At 44.0% G+C, this 26,469-nt stretch overlaps 1 protein-coding gene across 3 annotated transcripts in view; it reads right to left on the reverse strand.

Annotated features, from left to right (window-relative positions):
* Window positions 1-26,469, reverse strand: part of LOC106577160 (sodium/calcium exchanger 1) — a 207,950-nt gene that overhangs the window by 35,638 nt on the left and 145,843 nt on the right. For 2 of the 3 annotated variants that reach the window (XM_014154971.3, XM_014154970.3), the window contains exons 3-4: window positions 18,109-18,215; window positions 1,191-1,339 (exon numbers count right to left, since the gene is read on the reverse strand). In XM_014154971.3, the coding sequence (XP_014010446.1) occupies window positions 1,191-1,339; window positions 18,109-18,215 (256 nt within the window). Of the gene's footprint in view, window positions 1-1,190; window positions 1,340-17,512; window positions 17,617-18,108; window positions 18,216-26,469 lie in introns of all 3 variants that reach the window. The other variant, XM_045700982.2, reaches the window with a different exon arrangement.

Genomic DNA, 26,469 nt, shown 5'->3' on the forward strand with positions numbered 1-26,469 from the left:
GCTTGAGGCCATGGCATGTAACAGCTACAGTAGCCAAGAGCCAGTCCTCAGGAGCTATGTGATGATGTCATAGGCCAAGGGGAAATAGATGGGAGGTTCAGTCCCTTACTGGGCCTGTAGCTGTATCCCTCTCTTTGATAAAGGTTGGTTCCCAGAGGACAGCAGCAGGCGTTCCTAGAGCACGCTCAGGAAATCAAGCCTCAAGTTCGCATAGATCCAGAAGGACACCCCACCTCGTCCTCCATCCATCCCTTCCGAGGAATCTATTAGCTAGCTCCTGGGATGACAGCTGGATAGCACCCCTCTCCTCCTTCCCTCCATCCCTCCATCCCAATCTCTCTTCCCTCACCATTAGAAGGAAAATCCAAAACGTATTTTCTTTAAAAGGAAACTTAAATGGTAATTGAGTTGACTGAAGCTTTGTAATGTAAATGGTGGGATGTCTGTGCACAGGTTTTTGCAGAAATGGACTAGTACACTATTCTCTCCCAGCTCTGCTACGGTCTCTAAGATAATGTATTAATGTTTAGAGAAATAGAAAGACACTTTCCTGACTATCCTGAATTCACCTACTGTCGAAACCCTAGCTAGGTGTGTTGGTTTGAGGAGGGAGAGAGGGATCCTATACAGTCTGAAAATCACCTATTTCCTCTGCCCTATCTGGCAGCCCCACATGATCAGATTCTGGGTCTTGCTTGATGTTAATCTTAGAACAGAAAAGTTGCAGACTACCGTCTGAAAGTGTAAACTCTTTCAACATGGCCACTTGCTATGACTCTCTAAGGTTAGAGGCAATTCAACTATTCTGCCCCCCCAGCATAGAAAGTACTGCAGCCAGGTATGGGATCCATAGGCCCCCCTCCCTCCCCCAGCCTCCTACCCAACCTCACAGTGAGAGCCACTCCAGTAAGAACAGCACACGATCCGTCAAGTGCTCACAAGCACCCACCTATCAGTCGATGACTGTCTGAAGAGAGTGTGGGAGAGAGAGGGAGCAAGGAGCATGCACATTTGCGTGCACACACACACACACACACACACACACACACATCTTAATATTCATGACAATCACATCTCTGTTTGTCTGAAGAGTGTGTGTGGGTGAAAGAGGGGCATGTGCGCGTACACACACACACACACACACACACACACACACACAAACACAAACGCACAAACACACGAGCACACACCTTAAACTCGTAGGATTCCTCAATGATGATTTCAAGTTTGACGTGGTCCCCCAGCGTGGGTCGGCCCATATCAGCGATGCGTTGGTCCTCATCATCCACTTCTGTCAGTGGCGTCTCCTCTTCCACCTCCTTCACAGCCACCTCTGTAGCTGTGAGACAGAAGAACAACTTTGTAATTGAAACCCCTAACAACTGACATGTTGTGTGGTAATATTGTGGAAGCCACAGACATGAAAGTGGTTCATTATGGAGTAAAAGATGCTTACTTGCTTTTTTTTGCACATATATTTGTTTACGTAACCTTTGTTTAGACAGGTAAGTTATGGAGAGCAAAATTATCTTTGATATCAAGACTAAATTGTAATTTCACCAAGAATAACATGATTCCAACCATTACAGTTCCTATCCCCCAGAATAATACTAGATCATTGAACAGGTGACAGTGAAATCTGTTTAGCTCCGATTCTCCACTCCCCCCCTCCCTCTCCATCGCCGACCACCTCCACGCCATATCGATCACTAAGAGAGATGGCCGGGGAGTGCTTCCACGTTCCCAACAAGGGAAATGGGATTACTCTGGGAATGGGCCATGCCGTCTCTCTCTGATAGACAGGCTCATTCTGCTGGGTCGGAGTGGCGATGGGAGGAGGGTATGAGGGAGGGAGGGGAGAGGAAAAGGTTTATAATGATTGCTGAGGTGATGAGTGAGCAGGGAGGGATAACAGCAGCACATTGTTTATAACTCCAAATCTAAAGTGTGTAAAAATATTCAAATATGTGAATGATTTGAAAGAACTCATCAATTCATAAACATTGAGGTCAGGGTAAAGTACGTGTTTTTCATAGGTGAAAGTAAAAAATAAATAGTCTTATAATATTTGAATTATTGGAGGATACATATCATTTCAACAAACACAAAAATTATGTTTGTTGAAAAAAGGAAAGGGAGAGGTGTATTTCAAACCTATTTCTGAGTTGCTAGGTCAAGCAATATGGTGACTAGCATCTTAATAAACATTGTGGGGGGGATGATTGTCACATGGAATGTGGGGTTGGATGTCACTAACAACTCTACTGTAAGCATATTGTCCCAGGAACATTGCCACTGCCACTATACAATACATTCCAAGCTCCTTTGTGTTGTTGCTATAGAGACCTTCCTTCACAGTAAACAAAAACACCTTTGGCCGACATATCAAAATGTGTTGGGAATATGTAGTGAGAGTGCTTGCACATGGGGAAGACATCGCCGAGACATCAGAATAGAATGTTGATGCCTGGTTGACATATAAATGATGTCATTTAAAATGGAGGTTTCTAAATACATCTGTGAAAAGTCTTTAAAAATTTGCAATTAGCAAAATTAGCAATATACACAGATTTGTTTCTGTCACACACCCACACATGCGTGTGCAAACACAAGCATAATACAAACACATTTACTCGAAATGTCATACAGTTGAAGTCGGAAGTTTACATACACCTTAGCCAAATACATTTAAACTCAGGTTTTCACAATTCCTGACATTTAATCCTAGTAAAAATTCCCTGTCTTAGGTCAGTTAGGATCACCACTTTATTTTAAGAATGTGAAATGTCAGAATAATAGTAGAGAGAATTATTTATTTCAGCTTTTATTTCTTTCATCACATTCCCAGTGGGTCAGAAGTTTACATACACTCAATTAGTATTTGGTAGCATTGCCTTTAAATTGTTTAACTTGGGTCAAACGTTTCGGGTAGCCTTCCACAAGCTTCCCACAATAAGTTGGGTGAATTTTGGCCCATTCCTCCAGACAGAGCTGGTATAACTGAGTCAGGTTAGTAGGCTTCCTTGCTCGCACATGCTTTTTCAGTTCTGTCCACAAATGTTCTACAAGATTGAGATCAGTGCTTTGTGATGGCCACTCCAATACCTTGACTTTGTTGTCCTTAAGCCATTTGGCCACAACTTTGAAAGTATGCTTGGGATCATTGTCCATTTGGAAAACCCATTTGTGACAATGCTTTAACTTCCTGACTGATGTCTTGAGATGTTGCTTCAATATATCCACATTATTTTCCTTCCTCATGAAGCCATCTATTTTGTGAAGTGCACCAGTCCCTCCTGCAGCAAAGCACCCCCACAACATGAAGCTTCCATCACCGTGCTTCATGGTTGATGGTGTTCTTCGGCTTGCAAGCTTCCCCCTTTTTCCTCCAAACACAACAATGGTCATTATGGCCAAACAATTCTATTTTTGTTTCATCAGACCAGAGGACATTTCTCCAAAATGTATGATCTTTGTCCCCATGTGCAGTTGCAAACTGTAGTCTGGCTTTTTTATGGCGGTTTTGGAGCAGTGGCTTCTTCCTTGCTGAGCGGCCTTTCAGGTTATGTCGATATATGACTCGTTTTACTGTGGATATAGATACTTTTGTATCTGTTTCTTACAGCATCTTCACAAGGTCCTTTGCTGTTGTTCTGCGATTGATTTGCACTTTTTGCACCAAAGTACGTTCATCTCAAGGATACAGAACGCGTCTCCTTCCTGAGCAGTATGACGGCTGCGTGGTCCCATGGTGTTTATACTTGCATACTATTGTTTGTACAGATGAACGTGGTACCTTCAGGCGTTTGGAAATTCCTCCCAAGGATGAACCAGACTTGTGGAGGTCTACAATTGTTTTTCTGAGGTCTTTGCTTATTTCTTTTCCCATGAGGTCAAGCAAAGAGGCACTGAGTTTGAAGGTAGGCCTTGAAATACATCCACAGTGTCACGTCCTGACCAGTAAAAGGGGTTATTTGTTATTGGAGTTTGGTCAGGAAGTGGCAGGGGTGTGTTTGTTTAGTGTGTTTTGGGGTTTTTGGTTTATGTTCTATGTTTTCTATCGCTATGTGGGTTTTCTAGTTTGTCTATTTCTATGTTAGTTTTGGGACCGATCTCCAATTAGAAGCAGCTGGTTGTCGTTGCTTCTAATTGGATGCCATATTTAAGTGGGTTTATTTTCTCTTGTGTTTGTGGGTGGTTGTTCCATGTATAGTCAGAGTACCGTACAGGACTGGTTTTCGTTGTTCTTTTGGTCAGTGTTCATTTCTTTAATAAATCAAGAAGATGTTTCACATACCTGCTGCAGTTTGGTCCGATCATTACGACGCTTATGAGACACACGTACACCCCCAACTGACTTAAATGATGTCAATTTGTAGAGTGGTTGAAAAATGAGTTTTAATGACGCCAACCTAAGTGTATGTAAACTTCCGACTTCAACTGTATGTTGTTCTGAAGGCATACAATGCTGAATTTTGTCAGGAATATTGCTAGATCAAAGAATGGCTACTTCTAAGAAACGAGTATTGTAAGATATACTGGTGCTGAGAAATTCACACAAGAGTAAAACGTGTGACAACCAACTTCAGTTTCCACTACGGAGACAGACAACTGATCCAGACAAGCTCCACACACCGAAGGTAAATAACACATACATTACATGACCAAAAGTATGTGGTCACCTGCTTCCAAAATCATGGGCATTAATATGGAGTTGTTCCCCCTTTTGCTGTCATAACAGCCTCCACTCTTCTGGGAAGGCTTTCCACTAGTTGTTGGAACATTGCTGCGGGGACTTGCTTCCATTCAACCACAAGATCATTAGTGAGGTCGGGCACTGATGTTGGGAGATTATGCCTGGCTCGCAGTCGGCGTTCCAATTCATCCCAAATGTATTCGATGGGGTTGAGGTCAGGGCTCTTTGCAGGCCAGTCAAGTTCTTCCACACCGATCTTGACAAACTATTTCTGTATGGACCTCGCTTTTTGCACGGGGGCATTGTCATGCTGAAACAGGAAAGGGCCTTCCTCAAACTGTTACCACAAAGTTGGAAGCCCAGAATCATCTGTCAAACCCAGATTTGTCCGTCGGACTCCCAGATGGTGAAGCGTGATTCATCACTCCAAAGAACACGTTTCCACTGCTCCAGAGTCTAATGGTGGTGAGCTTTACATCACTCCAGCCGACGCTTAGCATTGCGCATTGGGCTCCCGAGTGGCACAGCGGTCTAAGGCACTCTATCTCAATGCTTGAGGTGTCACTAGACACCCTGGTCCGAATCCAGGCTGTATCACAACCAGCCATGATTGGGAGTCCCATAGGGCGGCGCACAATTGGCCCAGCGTCGTCCGGGTTTGGCCGGTGTAGACCGTCATTGTAAATAGGAATTTGTTCTTAACTGACTTGCCTAGTTAAATAAAGGTTAAATAAAAAATTCTAAATAATTAGGCATGTTTCAATAAGCTCCCGACAAACACTTCTTGTGCTGACATTGCTTCCAGAGCCAGTTTGGAACTTGGTAGTGAGTGTTGCAACCGAGGACAGATGATTTTTAAGCTCCAGTTTTAAGCTCCAGTTTAAGCTCCAGTTCTGTGAGCTTGTGTGGCCTATCATTTCGCGGCTGAAAAAAGGTGGCATCCCATGACGGTGCCACGTTGTAAGTCAGTAAGGCCATTCTATTGCCAATGTTTGTCTATGGAGATTGCATGGCGGTGTGCTCAATTTTATACACCTGTCAGAAACGAGTCGTGGCCGAAATAGCCAAATCCACTAATTTGAAGGGGTGTCCACATTGTGTTGTATATGTAGTGTAGAAACAATACGGCTATGCGGTCTTCCCAGCATACACCTTTGACCACTATTTGAGGAAGACTTGGGTGCTTGGCTTGAAAAACCAACAACATATTGCAGCATTCTTCAGCTACTGCTGTCGGTAGCTATTTATGATGTGCAGTCATTATGGCTGTGAGGGAAACTAGTTCTTATCATTATTAGTGAAGGGTTGAGTCAATCTACGGGTTGCCTTCATTTAAAAAGAGAACTCTTCCCCCTGGTAAATGCGCATGCAGGGACTGTAGCTAATGTACATGACTGGACCGCTGACCAGCGGTCTGATAGAGTTTAGACCCATAGTCATCAGTAAAGATGGAGGAGGAACACATTATCAAGAGTGAAGTGTCACTTGGGGAACAATGCCATTTCTCCGGTGGTGCCCCCTCTCCCTCTGTCTTTCCATCTCTCTCTCCCGCTCTCCTGTCTGTAAGGTAGACGCCATAATGGGACATTGCATCCCATTATGGTGTATGTAAGAGCATGAGTGCAAGTGAGACATATACAACAGTGCGATCGCTATACATCTCCATGCAACAGCGGGATAGAATGAAGAAGTGGATAGAATCTAATTTCTTATGATTATCATTCAAATTAACCCATTTATAAAATATTGATTACTATGTATAGCTTTGTAAGACTATAAATGACCAACCACCCAGCTTCGGAGTAGTTAGAAGGTCTATTTCCCTGCTTTTGAGAGGAGCTGGCTAGTAGTTCCTAAAGACTTCCAGCAATTGCGCTAAGCTAACGATATGCTACCTTCATCTTCCTTCACCCAGCGACATGGCATCCATGAGTTCGTCTGACTTTGGGTAAGTAGGAAAAAATGTAATTGCCTAAATCCCGAAGTATCCCTTTAAAAAGGGCCCTTCAAATCCACAGGAATGCATTTGGGTGTAACTGAAACAAATATGACAATTAATAACAAGACTAAAACAAACCAAAAAGCCATGTTGGGTGAGTGTACAGTACAGCCATTATTAAGCTATACAGTCAGTCCAGACCTTATAGTGTCCCTCCAATGTTACATCATTATGACTTGATTTCATCAGATCTTGTCAAGTGTGGTTAAATAATGACATGCTAAAGGCCTGTTTGCTGAGGTATTTTCCACTGTGTTATTATCATGAGGGTGTGTTTTTTTGTGGAGGGATATCAAGCTAGGTTTGGCCCATTAGGTTTGTCAGAGGTGTAGTTGGTGGAGGGATTCTTACTGGAGTCCAGGTCATTATCTACAACATTACTGTACCAACCTGAGTGCCTGTGCAGCTGGGTGAGCAATGTAATACAATAACGCTATGCTGCTGCGATCGGCTGTTCACAGTGTATAGATAAAACATAAAAAGGTGTTTTATTGTCACTGAAAATGGATAGGTGAAATGTATTGTTTTACAGGGTCAGCCACAGTAATACACCACCCCTGGAGCATATTAGGGTTAAGTGCCTTGCTCAAGGGCACATCGAGAGATTTTTCACCTTGTCGACTCGGGTAGTCAAACCAGCAACCTTTCGGTTACTGGCCCAACGTGCTAACTGCTAGGCTACCTGCCGCCCTCTAAGAGTGGAGGGAGGGGAGAGTTAGGACACAAAACCTCCACCACAAGCTTACAAGAATCAAGATCAAACAGCATTTTCTGTGGACGTTTTTCAGAGCCAACAAGCCATTGTTGTATTCATGTACAGTGTTCTACAGCATTCTACATGCGCTCAGTGAGGCTGGAAGGATGTTCTGTCACTATATTATAAAACGTGTCAAGTTGTGAGAGGAAGATGTCATGTCATACCATGACCTAGTTTTCACCCCTCTGAACACATAAACCCATGATGATGTCACTGTAAGCTGACATGACTTTGTAGTGAGAAGCTATAGGACTACTGTGACTTGTGAGTCCTATTAAACCGTGTGAATTCAAATCCAAAATGATGATGATAAAACAGTGAATGTCTTGGAGACTGGGTATGACTACATCTGCTATTATCTAATACGAACCACACAGGGTTCTATTGGCTCTACGGCCTCTTTCTCACTCCCTCTTTCCATCTCTCTCTCTCTTTCTCTCTTTCCATCTCTCTCTCTCCCTCTTTCCATCTCTTTCTCTCTTTCCATCTCTCTCTCTCTCTTTCCATCTCTTTCTCTCTTTCCATCTCTCTCTCTCTCTCTCTTTCCATCTCTCTCTCTCTCTTTCCATCTCTCTCTCTCTCTCTCTCTCTCTCTCTCTCTCTCTCTTTCCATATCTTTCTCTCTTTCCATCTCTCTCTCTTTCTCTCTTTCCATCTCTTTCTCTCTTTCCATCTCTTTCTCTCTTTCCATCTCTCTTTCTCTTTCCATCTCTCTCTCTTTCCATCTCTCTCTCTCTTTCTCTCTTTCCATCTCTCTCTCTCGCTTTCCATCTCTCTTTCTTTTTCCATCTCTCTCACTCTCTCTCTCTTTCCATCTCTCTCACTCTTTCTCTCTCTTTCCATCTCTCTCTCTCTCACACTCTATGGGTCGTGTGGTGGTAATGTAGAACCGCCACTGTCACACAGCCTGGTGCAGTGATCTGATTTGGTGTGAGGGGAACCATTCAGAAGACCATTTTCAGTTCGCCGCAGAGCAGTGCATTGTGGATAAGCGGCAGCTCCAACGCCATTCGTTCCCCTCCGTCGCCCCACCATTCAAACCCAGTCACACTGGCGCAACAAGAGGAGGGTGGAGGTAAAGGGGCCAAATCAAGATCAGAGACTGTGGAGGATATTTGAGCTGTTTGTCCATTACTCAGGGTGCTTTAGTATGGCTCAGTGACTAACCATGTTTGTACTGTATATACTTGCCTTGACTATGTACCACATGAACAATTACATTCTTAATTTTACAGCGACAACCTGGATAAATAAATATGATTTCAAAATGTCTTAACTGGTGCAGCTCAACATAGCCTACTACTGACTGACAGGGCTGACAATGCTACAAAACGGTTCAAATCACGCCAGCTGAACAGCATGTAAGCCTCACCTACCATGAGAGGCTGCTGTTAACTGTGTCTAACGAGTGACTTGATGAACTCAATTAAAGGAGAGGTGAGTCTCAGGTGTAATTACTACTGCCTCAGTAACCTTGTTATCCATCCCCCTTCCTCAGAGTGGTGGCTACCGCACCGTACCACTGCAGAATACATCTGACTGACCCTGGCAGAATGTTCTGGGGAGGGATAGAGGAACGATGTGTATTCTATATCACTGTCGCTCTCAGTCATCCATAGGACATCCCAGGAGAGATGTTTGGTTATGCCTCCTGTGTCTTTCTCTCTCTGCCTGTTTTTCATTGGTCCTCCTCCTATCTTCTTTCTCTCTCTGCCTGTTTTTCATTGGTCCTCCTCCTATCTTTCTCTCTCTGCCTGCCTTTCATAGGAGGAGGACCAATCTTCTTTCTCTCTCTGCCTGCCTTTCATTGGTCCTCCTCCTCCTATCTTCTTTCTCTCTCTGCCTGTTTTTCATTGGCTCTGTTGTGTAAAACTGTGTGTTCATTGTGTTTCTCTGTTGTGTAAAACTGTGTGTTCATTGTGTTTCTCTGTTGTGTAAAACTGTGTGTTCATTGTGTTTCTCTGTTGTGTAAAACTGTGTGTTCATTGTGTTTCTCTGTTGTGTAAAACTGTGTGTTCATTGTGTTTCTCTGTTGTGTAAAACTGTGTGTTCATTGTGTTTCTCTGTTGTGTAAAACTGTGTGTTCATTGTGTTTCTCTGTTGTGTAAAACTGTGTGTTCATTGTGTTTCTCTGTTGTGTAAAACTGTGTGTTCATTGTGTTTCTCTGTTGTGTAAAACTGTGTGTTCATTGTGTTTCTCTGTTGTGTAAAATTGTGTGTTCATTGTGTTTCGGTCGATGCTTCTTCAACTTCTCTAGACATGTGGAGTTCAAACATGCAGATTTGCCTTTTTGGGGAAAGCTATTCACACTCTTCTTCAGGGGGAAGAATGCAGAAGGCTTAATGGGAGCTGCCAGCTGTGGACCATCTCGAGGTTAGGTGGCCATGCTTTGATCATCTGGTTTCAGAGGAGAACAGAGAACATCTAAACAGATTGAGGAGAAGGAGGGCGTAGCTGGAGAGGGGTGTAACAAGATCTCTTACCAGTCTCCAGATGACCTAGGGTGTGTGTCTGTGAATGTCCAGAACCACCCAGTCCACAGAATACTCTGATTTGGTTCTGTATAGACTGAGCTATGTAATTCGTTTAGCTTTTTAAAATAGATATTCTCCATAAGAGTCAAACAGAGCCCACCCTGTCACCTAGAGTCAGACTGCATCCACTGATGCCTATCTGACTGCAGGGATGAGGCTCAGTGAAAACAATAGAATTCTATCCTTGTTCAGGTGACACTCACAGTTAAGAGGCTGTCTTAACATCACCTGTTCCATGTCCTGGTCTAGCTGGAGCATTTTGACATTTTGAATCTTTAAGGCTTGATAACATCTATATTATATTCAATAAACACGTGGATGTTGTAGCGTTTTTAATGATATTCATCCAGTATAGGTACTCTCCCAAACTATAGAGGACAGAATATCAAATCAAATCAAATGTATTTGTCACATACACATGGTTAGCAGGTGTTAATGCGAGTGTAGCGAAATGCTTGTGCTTCTAGTTCCGACCATGCAGTAATATCTAACAAGTAATATAACCTAACAATTCACAACAACTACCTTATACACACAAGTGTAAAGGAATGAATATGAATATGTACATAAATCAATGGTATCATGACTTTACAGTGGAGAACTGGTAGTGTTCTGTGACCTTTCAGGGAGGGTTTGCACACTTCACCTGCACTGTAGCAGAGGAAGGGTTACAGAATTTCATTCTTAATAATGGCTATTGCTGCCGAGATTAGGTGAATTTGAGAACAGTACAATAGCAATGCTATCACACTGTGATTGCCATTAATGGCTGCAGTTTTTTCAGAGTGTTTTATTTCCACAAGGGGCAATCTGCAGTTGATACATCCATTTTTAGACTTATAAATGTATGAAATGTACCCATTGATTAATTGATTCTTATAAATATAACTTATTAATACCTCGTGAGCTTAGATCAACTGTCGTACCTCATCAGAACCCAAAATATAAGTTTGTAAACAAATACTGTATAGCTTCAAAACATGGTTAAAACTATAATTTTGATATCATGGATGGTCAGTCCTTGCATCCATAGCTCTATATATGAATTTGATTACATTTCTCCAGCCCCATCCCTCAGCTTTTTACCGAAACGGGCCGGAAATAAAATGTGTTATTGTTTAAACTGCTGATTGGCCTTTTAAGCCATTTTTGAAATGTAATATATATTTTTTTTACCTTTATTTAACTAGGCAAGTCAGTTAAGAACAAATTCTTATTTTCAATGACGGCCTAGGAACAGTGTCAACCCTTCCAGAATGATATGTCCAGTATGAACAAGCGTGTGGTGTGACACTATTCCTGGAGGGCTGAGTGTCTAGCCAATTAACCATAGATATAAACATTTACCATCCCTGTCTCTGTAATGTGCCTGCTGTAATTAGTCTACCGCTCTACCCACATATTTACAAATCTCACATACACAGGGTAAATGCATATTTACATTACACAAGTCATCAACATAGTCTTAGTGTAATTAATGAACCCATATATTTGAAGTTTCATTAGCTCAGTACAGGCGACGCATACCAGAGTGTCATTGTGGCTCTTATAGATGCCAGATGTTCGCTTGTCTTTTTCTAGAGACCTGTCACTAGGAGAAGATAATTACGGCATTCATTAGCCACAAGCCCTCCAGACACTAGTTTAACACCACTACTTTAACACACACCAACTTCTATTCAGAAGGGAGACACTCACAAGGCACTTAAAAGAAATTGAGAACAGACGACAGAAAAGGAAGGGGAAAAAGAAGAAAGAGGCTTCCCACAGCTGGAGAGACGGCGGACATGCAGCTCTGAGACCCCAGTCACATGCAGCTCTGAGACCCCAGGTCAGGCTGTTGTCAGCACGGATCACTCACTCAGACAGAGAGACAGAGAGAAAAGAATACTGGGAGAGATGGTGGGGCCTGGGGTCTAGGGTCTTTGGAGGGCCCCACTGTCTGTCTGTCTGCCTGACTGCTTGACTGTCTGCCTGACTGCCTGACTGCTTGACTGTCTGACTGCCTGAGTGCCTGACTGCTTGTCTGTCTGTGTCTTAATGCCTTGCTATTGTGCGGTAAGTATTCAAGGTAAATCAGACATGTTTATGTTTGATTAAACGTAGGTTACATTTCAGGAAAAACATTGTTTCACCCAACTCCAGTTCTCTTTCTTTGGCAGAGTTTTGATTGTAAATATTTGAAGTAGTACTGTACTTAGTTCTAAATATATCACATGAAGCGCTGCCAAATTCCTGGCTATAAAATGAAACCTTATCTCCATTATGCACAAAGATTGAGAGAGCTAATTGTGAACAAACATATTGCCAGCCTTAAATCTTGTTTTGGTTTTGTTTTCCTCTCAGGCAATCAGAGTTTCACGTTAATTAGCAGCTGTTTTTGTCAGGGGGAAGCGGAGCTACTTAAGGGACTGCAGCTGTTTACCACTCCACTCGTCTTAAAACACTGTGTCTCCTCGCTCTCCCTTCACATGAGTGGAGGCTAATGATGCTAACGGAGCTAGCTGTGCTAACGGTGTTGGTGGGGCTCAGTTTAAAGAGGAGGCAGAGCAGTAATTACTGTTCGCTTGCTGGGCTCAGTCAGTCAGTCATCGCCCATTATTTCTGATCGCTCCCTCCAGAGGCCTGCTGGGGATTCATGGACTGTGTCAGTAGAGACACACACACAAACACAAGTGCAGACACACACACACACACACACACACACACACACACACACACACACACACACACACACACACACACACACACACACACACACACACACACACACACACACACACACACACACACACACACAAATGCACATACATTCACATACACTCATAGACACAGACATATCTGGAAATGTGCATGTGCACCCTGGCCCAGCTACTGCTGCTGGCCACAATCCTGACTTGTGCTCTGATATCTGCTTCACTGATTTCTGCTCTCGTAAAAGCCTGGGTTTTCTGCTCGTTAACAGTAGAAGTTTATTACCTAAAATTGATCAATTGAAAGTGTGGGTTCACAGCTCCAATCCAGATGTGTTGGTCATTACTGAGACGTGGTTAAGGAAGAGTTTTTTGAATACTGATGTTATCCTTTCTGATTATAACATTTTTCCCCAAGACAGATCTTCCAAAAGTGGGGGAGTGGCAATCTTTACCAAGAATAACCTTCAGTGCTCGGTTTGATCTCAATCTCTTCATTCAAAGACTCAATCATGGACACTCTTACTGACAGTTGTGGCTGCTTTGTGTGATGTATTGTTGTCTCTACCTTTTTGCCCTTTCTGATGTTGTCTGTACCCAATAATGTTTGTACCATGTTTTGTGCTGCTACCATGTTGTGCTGCTGCCATGTTGTGTTGCTACCATGCTGTGTTGTCATGTGTTGCTACCATGCTGTTCTGATGTTGTGTTTATACCATACTGTGTTGTCATGTGTTGCTGCCTTGCTATGTTGTTGTCTTAGGTCTCTCTTTATGTAGTGTTGTGTCTCTCTTTATGTAGTGTTGTCTCTCTCTTTATGTAGTGTTGTGCTCTCTCTTTATGTAGTGTTGTGTCTCTCTTTATGTAGTGTTGTCTCTCTCTTTATGTAGTGTTGTGTCTCTCTTTATGTAGTGTTGTGTCTCTCTTTATGTAGTGTTGTGTCTCTCTTTATGTAGTGTTGTGTCTCTCTTTATGTAGTGTTGTGTCTCTCTTTATGTAGTGTTGTGTCTCTCTTTATGTAGTGTTGTGTCTCTCTTTATGTAGTGTTGTGTCTCTCTTTATGTAGTGTTGTGTCTCTCTTTATGTAGTGTTGTGTCTCTCTTTATGTAGTGTTGTGTCTCTCTTTATGTAGTGTTGTGTCTCTCTTTATGTAGTGTTGTGTCTCTCTTTATGTAGTGTTGTGTCTCTCTTTATGTAGTGTTGTGTCTCTCTTTATGTAGTGTTGTGTCTCTCTTTATGTAGTGTTGTGTCTCTCTTTATGTAGTGTTGTGTCTCTCTTTATGTAGTGTTGTCTCTCTCTTTATGTAGTGTTGTGTCTCTCTTTATGTAGTGTTGTCTCTCTCTTTATGTAGTGTTGTGTCTCTCTTTATGTAGTGTTGTGTCTCTCTTTATGTAGTGTTGTGTCTCTCTTTATGTAGTGTTGTGTCTCTCTTTATGTAGTGTTGTGTCTCTCTTTATGTAGTGTTGTGTCTCTCTTTATGTAGTGTTGTGTCTCTCTTTATGTAGTGTTGTGTCTCTCTTTATGTAGTGTTGTGTCTCTCTTTATGTAGTGTTGTGTCTCTCTTTATGTAGTGTTGTGTCTCTCTTTATGTAGTGTTGTGTCTCTCTTTATGTAGTGTTGTGTCTCTCTTTATGTAGTGTTGTGTCTCTCTTTATGTAGTGTTGTGTCTCTCTTTATGTAGTGTTGTGTCTCTCTTTATGTAGTGTTGTGTCTCTCTTTATGTAGTGTTGTGTCTCTCTTTATGTAGTGTTGTGTCTCTCTTTATGTAGTGTTGTGTCTCTCTTTATGTAGTGTTGTGTCTCTCTTTATGTAGTGTTGTGTCTCTCTTTATGTAGTGTTGTGTCTCTCTTTATGTAGTGTTGTGTCTCTCTTTATGTAGTGTTGTGTCTCTCTTTATGTAGTGTTGTGTCTCTCTTTATGTAGTGTTGTGTCTCTCTTTATGTAGTGTTGTCTCTCTCTTTATGTAGTGTTGTGTCTCTCTTTATGTAGTGTTGTGTCTCTCTTTATGTAGTGTTGTGTCTCTCTTTATGTAGTGTTGTCTCTCTCTTTATGTAGTGTTGTGTCTCTCTTTATGTAGTGTTGTCTCTCTCTTTATGTAGTGTTGTGTCTCTCTTTATGTAGTGTTGTGTCTCTCTTTATGTAGTGTTGTGTCTCTCTTTATGTAGTGTTGTGTCTCTCTTTATGTAGTGTTGTGTCTCTCTTTATGTAGTGTTGTGTCTCTCTTTATGTAGTGTTGTGTCTCTCTTTATGTAGTGTTGTCTCTCTCTTTATGTAGTGTTGTGTCTCTCTTTATGTAGTGTTGTCTCTCTCTTTATGTAGTGTTGTGTCTCTCTTTATGTAGTGTTGTGTCTCTCTTTATGTAGTGTTGTGTCTCTCTTTATGTAGTGTTGTGTCTCTCTTTATGTAGTGTTGTGTCTCTCTTTATGTAGTGTTGTGTCTCTCTTTATGTAGTGTTGTGTCTCTCTTTATGTAGTGTTGTGTCTCTCTTTATGTAGTGTTGTGTCTCTCTTTATGTAGTGTTGTGTCTCTCTTGTGGTGATGTGTGTTTTGTCCTATATTTCTTTCTTTTTTCTTTCTTTTTAATCCCAGGCCCCCGTCCCCGCAGGAGGCCTTTTGCCTTTTGGTAGGCCGTCATTGTAAATAAAGATTTGTTCTTAGCTGACTTGCCTAGTTAAATAAAGGTTAAATAATAAAACATTATGATAATAAATAAAAACACACACACACTCAGACTCAGACTCACACACACACACACACACACACACACACACACACACACACACACACACACACACACACACACACACACACACACACACACACACACATATCCAATGCAGCTAGGATGAGAACAGATTGTTTTTGCAGTTTTTCTCATTCCAGGGGAGCATAACTCAAGCATGCTGACTGTTATATTAGGAATTGATTTCAGCAGCCCTGAGCTGGTTCAGCGGTAGTTACAGACTCTGCTCTTGTAAATGATAACGTTATAATATAATAATTAGTCCATAGAATATGTGGCCATCACTGTGGTCTGTTACAGCCCTCCCGCCACCCCCTCCTGCCTTCGGCCCTATATCCCTCACACTGCTGCCTAGTTAACAGACTATAACAGGACATGGCTGGGAAACCAGGGTCAATAATCACCACATAGCAGAGGAGGCTGGGAAGTGGGAAGAGACATTAGAGGGTAACCTGGTGGGCTTAATCAGCAGGACAGAGGGACATTAGAGGGTAACCTGGTGGGTTTAATCAGCAGGACAGAGGGACATTAGAGGGTAACCTGGTGGGCTTAATCAGCAGGACAGAGGGACATTAGAGGGTAACCTGGTGGGTTTAATCAGCAGGACAGAGGGACATTAGAGGGTAACCTGGTGGGCTTAATCAGCAGGACAGAGGGACATTAGAGGGTAACCTGGTGGGCTTAATCAGCAGGACAGAGGGACATTAGAGGGTAACCTGGTGGGCTTAATCAGCAGGACAGAGGGACATTAGAGGGTAACCTGGTGGGCTTAATCAGCAGGACAGAGGGACATTAGAGGGTAACCTGGTGGGTTTAATCAGCAGGACAGAGGGACATTAGAGGGTAACCTGGTGGGCTTAATCAGCAGGACAGAGGGACATTAGAGGGTAACCTGGTGGGCTTAATCAGTAGGACAGAGGGACATTAGAGGGACCAATAGGCTTGATCATAAAACTCCCAGCAGTCACCAGCTTCTACGACGACGACACTAAAACACACAGGAAATAATTTAGCATCACTGTTTACGGCAGCGCTTTTGTGCTAACAGGTTGAATCATATTCCTCCTGTTGTAAAATAAAGTATTTTAAAGCTTCACTCCAGAGAAAGCAGAGATTAAATTGCTTCCATGGAATGGTATTTTCTCAAGGATCTGGCATCGTTAGACTGATCGAGACTTTGATCTTCTGTTATGATTAGTCAGGTTGTCGTGGATCCTGAGGATGGGGGGGGTTCCTTGTTTTGATCTTCATCCTGTATTTATGTTTTATTAAACCTCACTCTTTGATCAGTGCATCGTAAATCTCTATCGGGTTGTATCGTAAACGTGGAGTTATTAACAGATAAATCGCGAGTGACATTACTAGGAACATTTCATATCCATAAATGACGGAGAAACAGTTAGGGGTGGACCAGTTATTAATGTTTCAGAGTTGAGATTGAAACTAAAAGGGTTTTTGTGAGGTACTAAGGACAAACTGAGTGGAGCACGCACACACACACACACACACACACACACACACACACACACACACACACACACACACACACACACACACACACACACACACACACACACACACACACAACACACACACACACACACACACACTCTTTTGGCCAGGAGCGGTGGGTGGTAAAAACAATCTAATATCTACCATTATCTCCACTTTTTCTTCTGTCATTCCTGCTGATGAATATGGGATAGAGAAACTTGGTGGGAAGGATATCCTATAAATATCCTATCATCAGAATGCAACATTTTAGTCAAGCACATGTCCATTAATGCACTAGGGCCCTTGAGGACAGAGTTGGACAAGCATTGTTTTTGTAGGCGTGAATTGTTAAGGCCATTGGACCCAGGAAGTTGAGCAAAGTGAGAATAGCAGTTAGCCAGGAGGGAGAGAGCAAGGGAGGAAAGGTGCGAGTACACTGAGTCAAATAGAGACTTTGGAGGTGGAGGAGAACAGATTAGAACAGAAAAGCGAGGGAGAAAGTAACAAAGTAATGGAGGAGAGGATAAAAGACAAGAGGAGAGGAGCCAAGTGAGCTCCGACCCCACTGTGTTTAGTTGGTCAGCTCTCTCACACCTGTCCAGCCTCTCCTTCTCCATTGTGGCGTCTGCAGCTCTAGGGTGAAGTAGCTGTGTTTATCATACACCTCACGGTCAAGTATTTTAATGGCTATGGTCTTCCTGCAGGGACACAAAACAACAACGTAGGGGAGTTGGAACCATGTATGTTAAACACACACACACACATAAGCACAGGCACAAGGACACACACGCACAATCACACAATCACACAATCACACGCTTGACCAGTCGTGGGAATGAGAGGTGGTGGTGACACGAGGTGGGCCGCTGCACGTTCACTTCTGCTGAGGGCACACTGAGTGGGAGAGGAGCCCGCTGCTTGGTGTGTGTAACTGACAGTCCTACTCTGTCCTGTGGTGATATGAACTCTACACAGCAGACTCCTCCTGGTGCCCCCTGCTGGTGTGTGTAACTGGCAGTCCTACTCTGTCCTGTGGTGATATGAACTCTACACAGCAGACTCCTCCTGGTGCCCCCTGCTGGTGTGAACATGCAGTGTAGTGCAGTGCAGCGGACGCCGGGCCCAGGGTCAGAGGTCAGGGTAGAGGGGTCTGACCCCCCGACCTGTACCCCCCAGGACTATCTCCCCACCTTTACTGTCATTGGTCTCCATCAGGCGAGGCTCTCCCATCTCCAAGTAGAAGGTCTTGTTTTTCTCATACTCCTCGTCGTCAACGATTCTGACCTTGATCATTTTGCTGAAGGAGGAAAAGAAGAGAAGAGAAGGAAGAGACAGTGAGGAAACGACAGGTCGGAGTATAAAAGGAGGAAACGGAGAGAGAACAGAACAGAACAGAGGCAGGCAGCAGGCAGACAAATCACGCTGACATCTGAAAGACAACAGGTGTAGAGGAAGATGAGTCGAAAACTGAGATGATTTTCTATGTTTTGATCAATGAACGGAAAAATGTCACTCAAAGGAATAACATCACAATAATGTATCAGGCTCAAACCAAGCAATCACATTCTGACAGCACTCTGCCTAATCTCTCATCACACTTTATGGTGATATTGACTGTTTAATTCCTGCTATACACACACACACACACACACACACACCACACACACACACACACACACACACACACACACACACACACACACACACACACACACACACACACACACACCTGTTGAAGTGGAGCGTCAGGTACTGACTATTTCTAAGTAGATCTGAGTGTGTAGGTGAGGTGTCCTAGCTGTGGTCCAGCCCTGAGAGGGGTCTGACAGACAGACAGACTGATCCTAGAAGTGCTGAGCTGGATTCTGTCTGACCCAATGCAGCATCACCCACGGCAACACAGTGGGATACTGTGCTGTATGCAAAACACCTCTCTTCACAAGAGGTCACACTCTTAATCATTTCATAGTTATTCTAACACATCACCACCACACCACTCACTGATCTAAAAGCAAATATCATACATTTACCTGCAAAAACAGAGACCCAAACATTACAGTTACACCAACTGTTCGCTTGGTGCAGCCGCCCCCAAAGTCTCCCTGTCTTTTAAAGAGACTTTGCAGTGTATGTTTTGTTTACATCCAAAAAACATGCTGAAAGGGATAGCCATCTAACTCCATCTACCTGTAGTGTTGTCTGTATAGGCTGGAAGTGTACTGACCGTAAGACTCTGTGTTGTTTACTGAGAAAACAGGCCTGACCCCCATAGCACTACATTCACCTGCTTTAAATGCAGCATTTCCCCTAAAATGTAAAGTACTGCTTATTATTCATTGGGTGTGTGGGAGTGTGTGATTCTGGGTGTTGCATATTAATGTTGAGGCTGAAATGCTGAAGGACAACCATTTTAATTTGTATCTGTATTTCTTACTCCCCATCTGACCGCCTTCTCCATCTTCTCTGACCCCCTTCTCCCACCTCTACGACCCCCTCCTCCTTCCCTTCTGACCCCCTCCTCCTTCCCCTCTGACCATCTACTCCCTCCCCATCTGACCCCCTCCTCCCTCCCCATCTGACCCCCTCCCCTCTGAACCCCTCCAGTCTGACCCCCTCCTCCCTCCCCATCTGACCCCCTCCCCCCTCCCCTCTGAACCCCTCCAGTCTGACCCCCTCCTCCCTCCCCATCTGACCCCCTCCCCCCTCCCCTCTGAACCCCTCCAGTCTGACCCCCTCCTCCCTCCCCTCTGAACCCCTCCAGTCTGACCCCCTCCTCCCTCCCCATCTGACCCCCTCCCCTCTGAACCCCTCCAGTCTGACCCCCTCCTCCCTCCTCATCTGACCCCCTCCTCCCTCCCCTCTGAACCCCTCCTCCCTCCCCCTCTGAACCCCTCCTCCCTCCCCATCTGACCACCTCCTCCCTCCCCTCTGACCCCCTCCTTTCCGACCATCTCTTCCCTCCCCTCTGACCCCCTCTAGTCTGACCCCCTCCATCTCCCTGACCCTCTCCTCCCTGCCGTCTGACCCCCTCATCCCTCTCTTCTGACCCCCTCCTCCCTTCCTCTGACCTCCTCCTACCTCCTCTCCATCGACAATGGCGTGAAATCCCTCACTCTGTTTCCCTCTGCAAGGCCCTGAATTGTCCTGTTACTCTAATAAACCTCTCCTTGCTGGACATTTTCCCCAACATCCAGACATCCAGATACTCCCTTCTGCTCTATAACCAATCAAACGAATCCAAAACACATCCTTAACACCTCCCAATAACCTCCCTCGCCCCATAACGATCCCAGCTCCACCCCATGGCATCTGTAACACCTCCCAATAACCTCCCTCGCCCCATAACGATCCCAGCTCCACCCCATGGCATCTGTAACACCTCCCAATAACCTCCCTCGCCCCATAACGATCCCAGCTCCACCCCATGGCATCTGTAACACCTCCCAATAACCTCCCTCGCCCCATAACGATCCCAGCTCCACCCCATGGCATCTGTAACAACACTAAGTGACCCCCCTCTCCCCTCAAACATTGAAGTACTTCCTCTCCTTAACAATACCCACAGAACACACCACTGCCAACTCTTGTAAAGGGAGACAACGGATTACATTTCACAATGAATCCAATGTGACAGAATCAAACTGTTGACCTCTTTCTTGATTAATCAAAGGCTTGAGTAAGTCCCAGTGTTGGTTTTGGCAGCGGTCTTGGACAGAGTCAATAGGCTGTTATCAGGAAGGGCAGTAGCTATTGGTTACAGATTTGGACCAGGGCCTAATCTCTTCCTATTGGTCCAGGAGTGACCAGTGGTGATATACTGTAGTACTAATGACATGGACCCTGAGGCAGACAGGAACTATGTATACGATAAGCTGGTCCACAGAATCCACACAGTGAAATAACATTTCATGTTGACCCTGTGCCTTATAAACATCGTAAAATCTGTGAAATCACGCTGGCTGTGTGTATGTGCTGTTCAGAGGCAAATCAAATCACAGATGTCCTTACAGTTTGATTGGTCCCTCACTGGGACTACAGTACAGTCAGCCTGGAATCACAAAGCTCCTGGTAGGGGAGACCTTCAGAAAATGGCTCTTCCCTCACCCTCACCGTTTCACAGGCATTACAATCATTTCCCACTCCTCCACTCAGAGAAGAGTGGTCATTGCTGTACATATCAGTAGTCAGGGTCTAGAACCAGCTGTATGAAATGCCCCTTGAGAGAGGCAGCATAGGATGTAGTGAAAGAGAGAGAGGCTGTGATTTAGTCTTTAAATTACAATGTCTTCACAGCTGTTCGTTTATGTGACCAATATAAACATTGTGGTCTCTCTCTCTCTCTCTCTCTCTCTCTCTCTCTCTCTCTCTCTCTCTCTCTCTCTCTCTCTCTCTGCCATACCAACTACTGCCCACTTTTCCACTTTTATTCACAGACACTGTATTTTCAGTGATCTAGTATGTTATTTGTCTGGCAGATCAACATTTATTGAATAGTGAAAATCCATCTGTTGCAGGGATTGATTCTACGGCCAATCTGTCACTGGTGTCACTTGGGAGGAGAGGTGGAAAGTACATCGAGTCACAGCCTTAAAACTGTCATGATTCTCTCCTACGCAGCACACACCACCCAGCCACAGAGAAACCCAATCTGTGGGTTAATAAGTAAGCGAAAGGCTTTTAACTCATTCCTTTCAATGACAAATTCATGCACTCTACAGTACATCCCTGGGTTGTCACAGCAATGCGGTGTTTGGCCACCAAAACAGCTCTAGTGTAGATTGTTTCCAGATCTTGGCAAAATGGTTCAGGGCTGTCACAGTATAGTACACAACTAGGTTAGGAGAGAATAGGATAGATCTGTGTGTGTGCAGCGCAAAGCTAACCCCTAGTCCCTTTTGGCTGAGTGTGTGTAAGTTTGAGTGTATGTGTGGATGTGTTTAACTATTCTTGTGAGGCCCAGAAGTCCCCACAAGAACAGTAAACAAACAAAAATTGGACCAACTGGGGAGATTTTGTTGGTCCCCACAAGGTCAAATTCTATTTCTAGGAGGTTTAGGGTTAAGGTTAGAATTAGGGTTAGAATTAGGTTTAAGGTTAAGGTTAGAATTAGGGTTAGAATTAGGTTTAGGGTTAGGAGCTAGGGTTCATTTTAGGGTTAGGAGCTAGGGTTACGTTTTGGGTTAAGTTTTTGGGTTAAGGTTAGGGTTAAGGTTAGGGTTAGGGAAAAAGTACGGGTTTGGGTTAGGGTGAGGTTTAGGGAAAATAGGATTTTGAAAATAATCCTCTCACACTATCCTTGGGAGCGGTTTTTGATGGTGGCCATTTCCTGTGTCAAATCGCACTCTACAGGCCTCATGGGTGGAATGTTATTAATATTTTTCATAATTTCATAATTTATAAACATAGTTAAAAAAAAGTTAAGTTATATTTCAGTCATCTGTGATGTATATAAAGTGTAATATTGGGATTCAAACTAAAAATGGAATACATTTCAACTCTATATCTGACATGGTACAGGTGTCTTATTGTTTTAAGTCCATAACTATGTGTGTGAGGTGGATACTTTAGTTTCAAAGTAGATTTGGTTAAGACCACCAAGAACCTCAATGTGGATACTTTAGTTTCAAAGTAGATTTGGTTAAGACTACCAAGAACCTCACTGTGGATACTTTAGTTTCAAGGTAGATTTGGTTAAGACTACCAAGGACCTCACTGTGGATACTTTAGTTTCAAAGTAGATTTGGTTAAGACCACCAAGAACCTCACTGTGGATACTTTAGTTTCAAAGTAGATTTGGTTAAGACCACCAAGAACCTCACTGTGGATACTTTAGTTTCAAAGTAGATTTGGTTAAGACCACCAAGAACCACACTGTATGTGAGGTGGATACTTTAGTTTCAAAGTAGATTTGGTTAAGACTACCAAGAACCTCACTGTGTGTGAACCTGATTTAACCCACTGCAGTAAAAGGATACTCAATCTAAAGGCTTCTTCCTACAGAGAGCCTACAGTGTTAATATCATAGCATCGCGTCCGGGAGACACTAGTGTCTAAGGAATATGCCCTGTAAAGAGTGTGACTCGCATCGACACACACACACACACACACACACACACACACACACACACACACACACCACACACACACACACACACACACACACACACACACACACACACACACACACACACACACACACACACACACACAGGTGCTTTTCAACTCAGCATTGGGCTAAAGGGACGCCAGCTGACATCTCCTCACATGCCTAATGGGAGAGATAGAAATAGACTCAAAAACCAGCTAACGGAAGGAGAGGACTTCAAACTAGCTCACACAGACAGACATACCCCACAGACAGACATATCACACAGACAGACATACCCCACAGACAGACATACCACACAGACAGACATACCACACAGACAAACATACCACACAGACAGACATACCCCACAGACAGACATACTACACAGACAGACATACCACACAGACAAACATACCACACAGACAGACATACCACACAGACAAACATACCACACAGACAAACATACCACACAGACAGACATACCACACAGACAGACATACCACACAGACAGTACCTACAAAGCTAGACTTACAAAACCCACAGAGCCTCACTGCTTTACCTCAAACCACTGGTAGACTAGCCAAACGAAGTACTATCATTAACAGCCTCACAACACTTAGAAAACAACCTATGATACAGTAGCTAACAGTACACTATGCTGATGAAACACTAATACAAATTATGCTACCACACACCAATCCAACTGTACAGTAAATCACAGCTCTCGCCAAATAGAGAGAGAGCAGAAAGAGAGCAGAGAGAGCAGTGAACAGGGAGAGAGAATGAAAGAGAGAAAGAGAGTGGGAGAGAGAGAAAGAGAGAGTGGGGAAAGAGATAAAGAGTGGGAGAGAGAGCAGAGAGAGCAGAGAGAGAGAGAAGGGGAGAGAGGGAGAGAGAGCAGAGAGAGAGGGGGAGAGAGGGAGAGAAAGCAGAGAGTGAGAGAGAGAGGGAGAGAGAGAGAGGCCCTGTGGCTTGTCCAGCTTGTTGCCATGGTGCTATGAGCGTTAGCAGGCAGCATGCAGGCAGCATGCAGGAGCTAGGAGTTTCCCCTGTCACACACAGGAAGCAATAAAACACACAACAGAACGGGACGTATTTGGATCGGAAAATTCAGGTTAGAAGGGAACACATTTTTTAAGCTGGGAAAATGCAGTGTGTCAGAATAGTGTTCCTCAGACTTTTCACCTAGTCTACACAGCGTTCCGTCACGTTGACGACACCAGGTCCTGGTACTGGTACTGTGGTTTACAGAGACAATTTAATGGCCCAGTAATAAAACATACACCAATCCTCATCTAACGAAACCCACCAATAAGTAGCTCTGTTTTCATAAGGATTGGCCTTTGGGGCGGCAAATCCATTAAATGTTTGTGTTTGTGCAAGCAGATTGTGGGTGGGCGGATTTTAGATTCAGACAAAACAAAGGCGTGTTTGTGTATGTGTGTGTATGTGTGTGTGTATGTGTGTGTGTTAGCGTGGGTGCAAAGTGTGAGTGTGAGTGTGGGGGTGGTCTGTTTTCATGTGCAGTTTCAAAAGACACATCTAGTCTAATAATCACTCTGTATCGTAACCATGGACAAAAACCACAGCTCTCTCAGGCACAGGACGACAGAAACATTGCTAGTTTTTAACTGGCAATCGCAACAAGTTACCCCATTGATAGCAATGTCTCCAGCTCGGTTTCCCCTTTAAGGCCTAAAAGACTTTGGCTTCTATTCGTTTTCTACTGACAATTGTAGTGCCAGGATGTTGCTTTGAGCATTTGAGGATCATTCTACCTGGAAATAATGCAGGTTAGCATTTTACATCATGAATCTTGTTCTGGAGGCAGCTCTGCAGAGTGGTCACTCGCTGGCACAGCCACAAAGTCATACAATCTGATTTTAAACCTAACCCATTACCTTAACCCAAACCTTAACCACATTGTTAACCCTAACCTTAAATGAAATCCCAAAATAAAATTTTTGTTTTCATACATTTTTACAATATAGCCAATTTTGACTTTGCAGCTGGCCTATCTAAGGGGAAATCTCTGCCTCCAGGACAAGACTCATGACAATATTGTCAAACTGCGGAAAAAACACTAAGAAAGAAACTGGGAAAAAAGGCCCACAGTAATGGGCTCTTCTCCTTTCCCCCTTCTGATAACCAGGCGGCGAATCGCATCTCTGCATGTCTGTCAGACATATCAGTGTGGATGACGGATCACCACCTCAAGCTGAACCTCGGCAAGACGGAGCTGCTCTTCCTCCCGGGGAAGGACTGCCCGTTCCATGATCTCGCCATCACGGTTGACAACTCCCTTGTGTCCTCCTCCCAGAGTGCTAAGAACCTTGGCGTGATCCTGGACAACACCCTGTCGTTCTCCACTAACATCAAGGCGGTGACCCGATCCTGTAGGTTCATGCTCTACAACATTCGCAGAGTACGACCCTGCCTCACACAGGAAGCGGCGCAGGTCCTAATCCAGGCACTTGTCATCTCCCGTCTGGATTACTGCAACTCGCTGTTGGCTGGGCTCCCTGCCTGTGCCATTAAACCCCTACAACTCATCCAGAACGCCGCAGCCCGTCTGGTGTTCAACCTTCCCAAGTTCTCTCACGTCACCCCGCTCCTCCGCTCTCTCCACTGGCTTCCAGTTGAAGCTCGCATCCGCTACAAGACCATGGTGATTGCCTACGGAGCTGTGAAGGGAACGGCACCTCCATACCTTCAGGCTCTGATCAGGCCCTACACCCAAACAAGGGCACTGCGTTCATCCACCTCTGGCCTGCTGGCCCCCCTACCTCTGAGGAAGCACAGTTCCTGCTCAGCCCAGTCAAAACTGTTCGCTGCTCTGGCACCCCAATGGTGGAACAAGCTCCCTCACGACGCCAGGACAGCGGAGTCAATCACCACCTTCCGGAGACACCTGAAACCCCACCTCTTTAAGGAATACCTAGGATAGGATAAAGTAATCCTTCTAACCCCCCCCCCCCCCTTAAAAGATTTAGATGCACTATTGTAAAGTGGTTGTTCCACTGGATATCATAAGGTGAATGCACCAATTTGTAAGTCGCTCTGGATAAGAGCGTCTGCTAAATGACTTAAATGTAAATGTAATGTAATGGAACAGCAATGTTATAATGTGCAGATCAATACTGAAAAGCAAGGCCTAAAAAGTCCCTGAAATGATTATGGCATATGACCATTAGAGAAACCGATTAGACAGTATGATAGATATAAATAGTCTTCTAATATTGAAGGAGACGTATTATCATGTGAAACCGACTGCATCTCTGTTTTTAGAAATTCTTCACTTATTCAGGAGGCTAAATGAGCATCCTTCCTTTCTCAGAGCAGCTGGTCATTTCTCAGTCTCTGGCGGGTTTTTTCTAAGGTCTGTTTTTAGACTTCTCATCCTTATAGATGGCTGCTTCATGTCTTGAGTCCAATCTGCCTGTCTGCCTGTGTGTCTATATTT

The sequence above is a fragment of the Salmo salar genome, chromosome 18 (genome assembly GCF_965601325.2).
Source record: "Salmo salar chromosome 18, fSalSal1, whole genome shotgun sequence".
Lineage (NCBI taxonomy): Eukaryota > Metazoa > Chordata > Actinopteri > Salmoniformes > Salmonidae > Salmo > Salmo salar.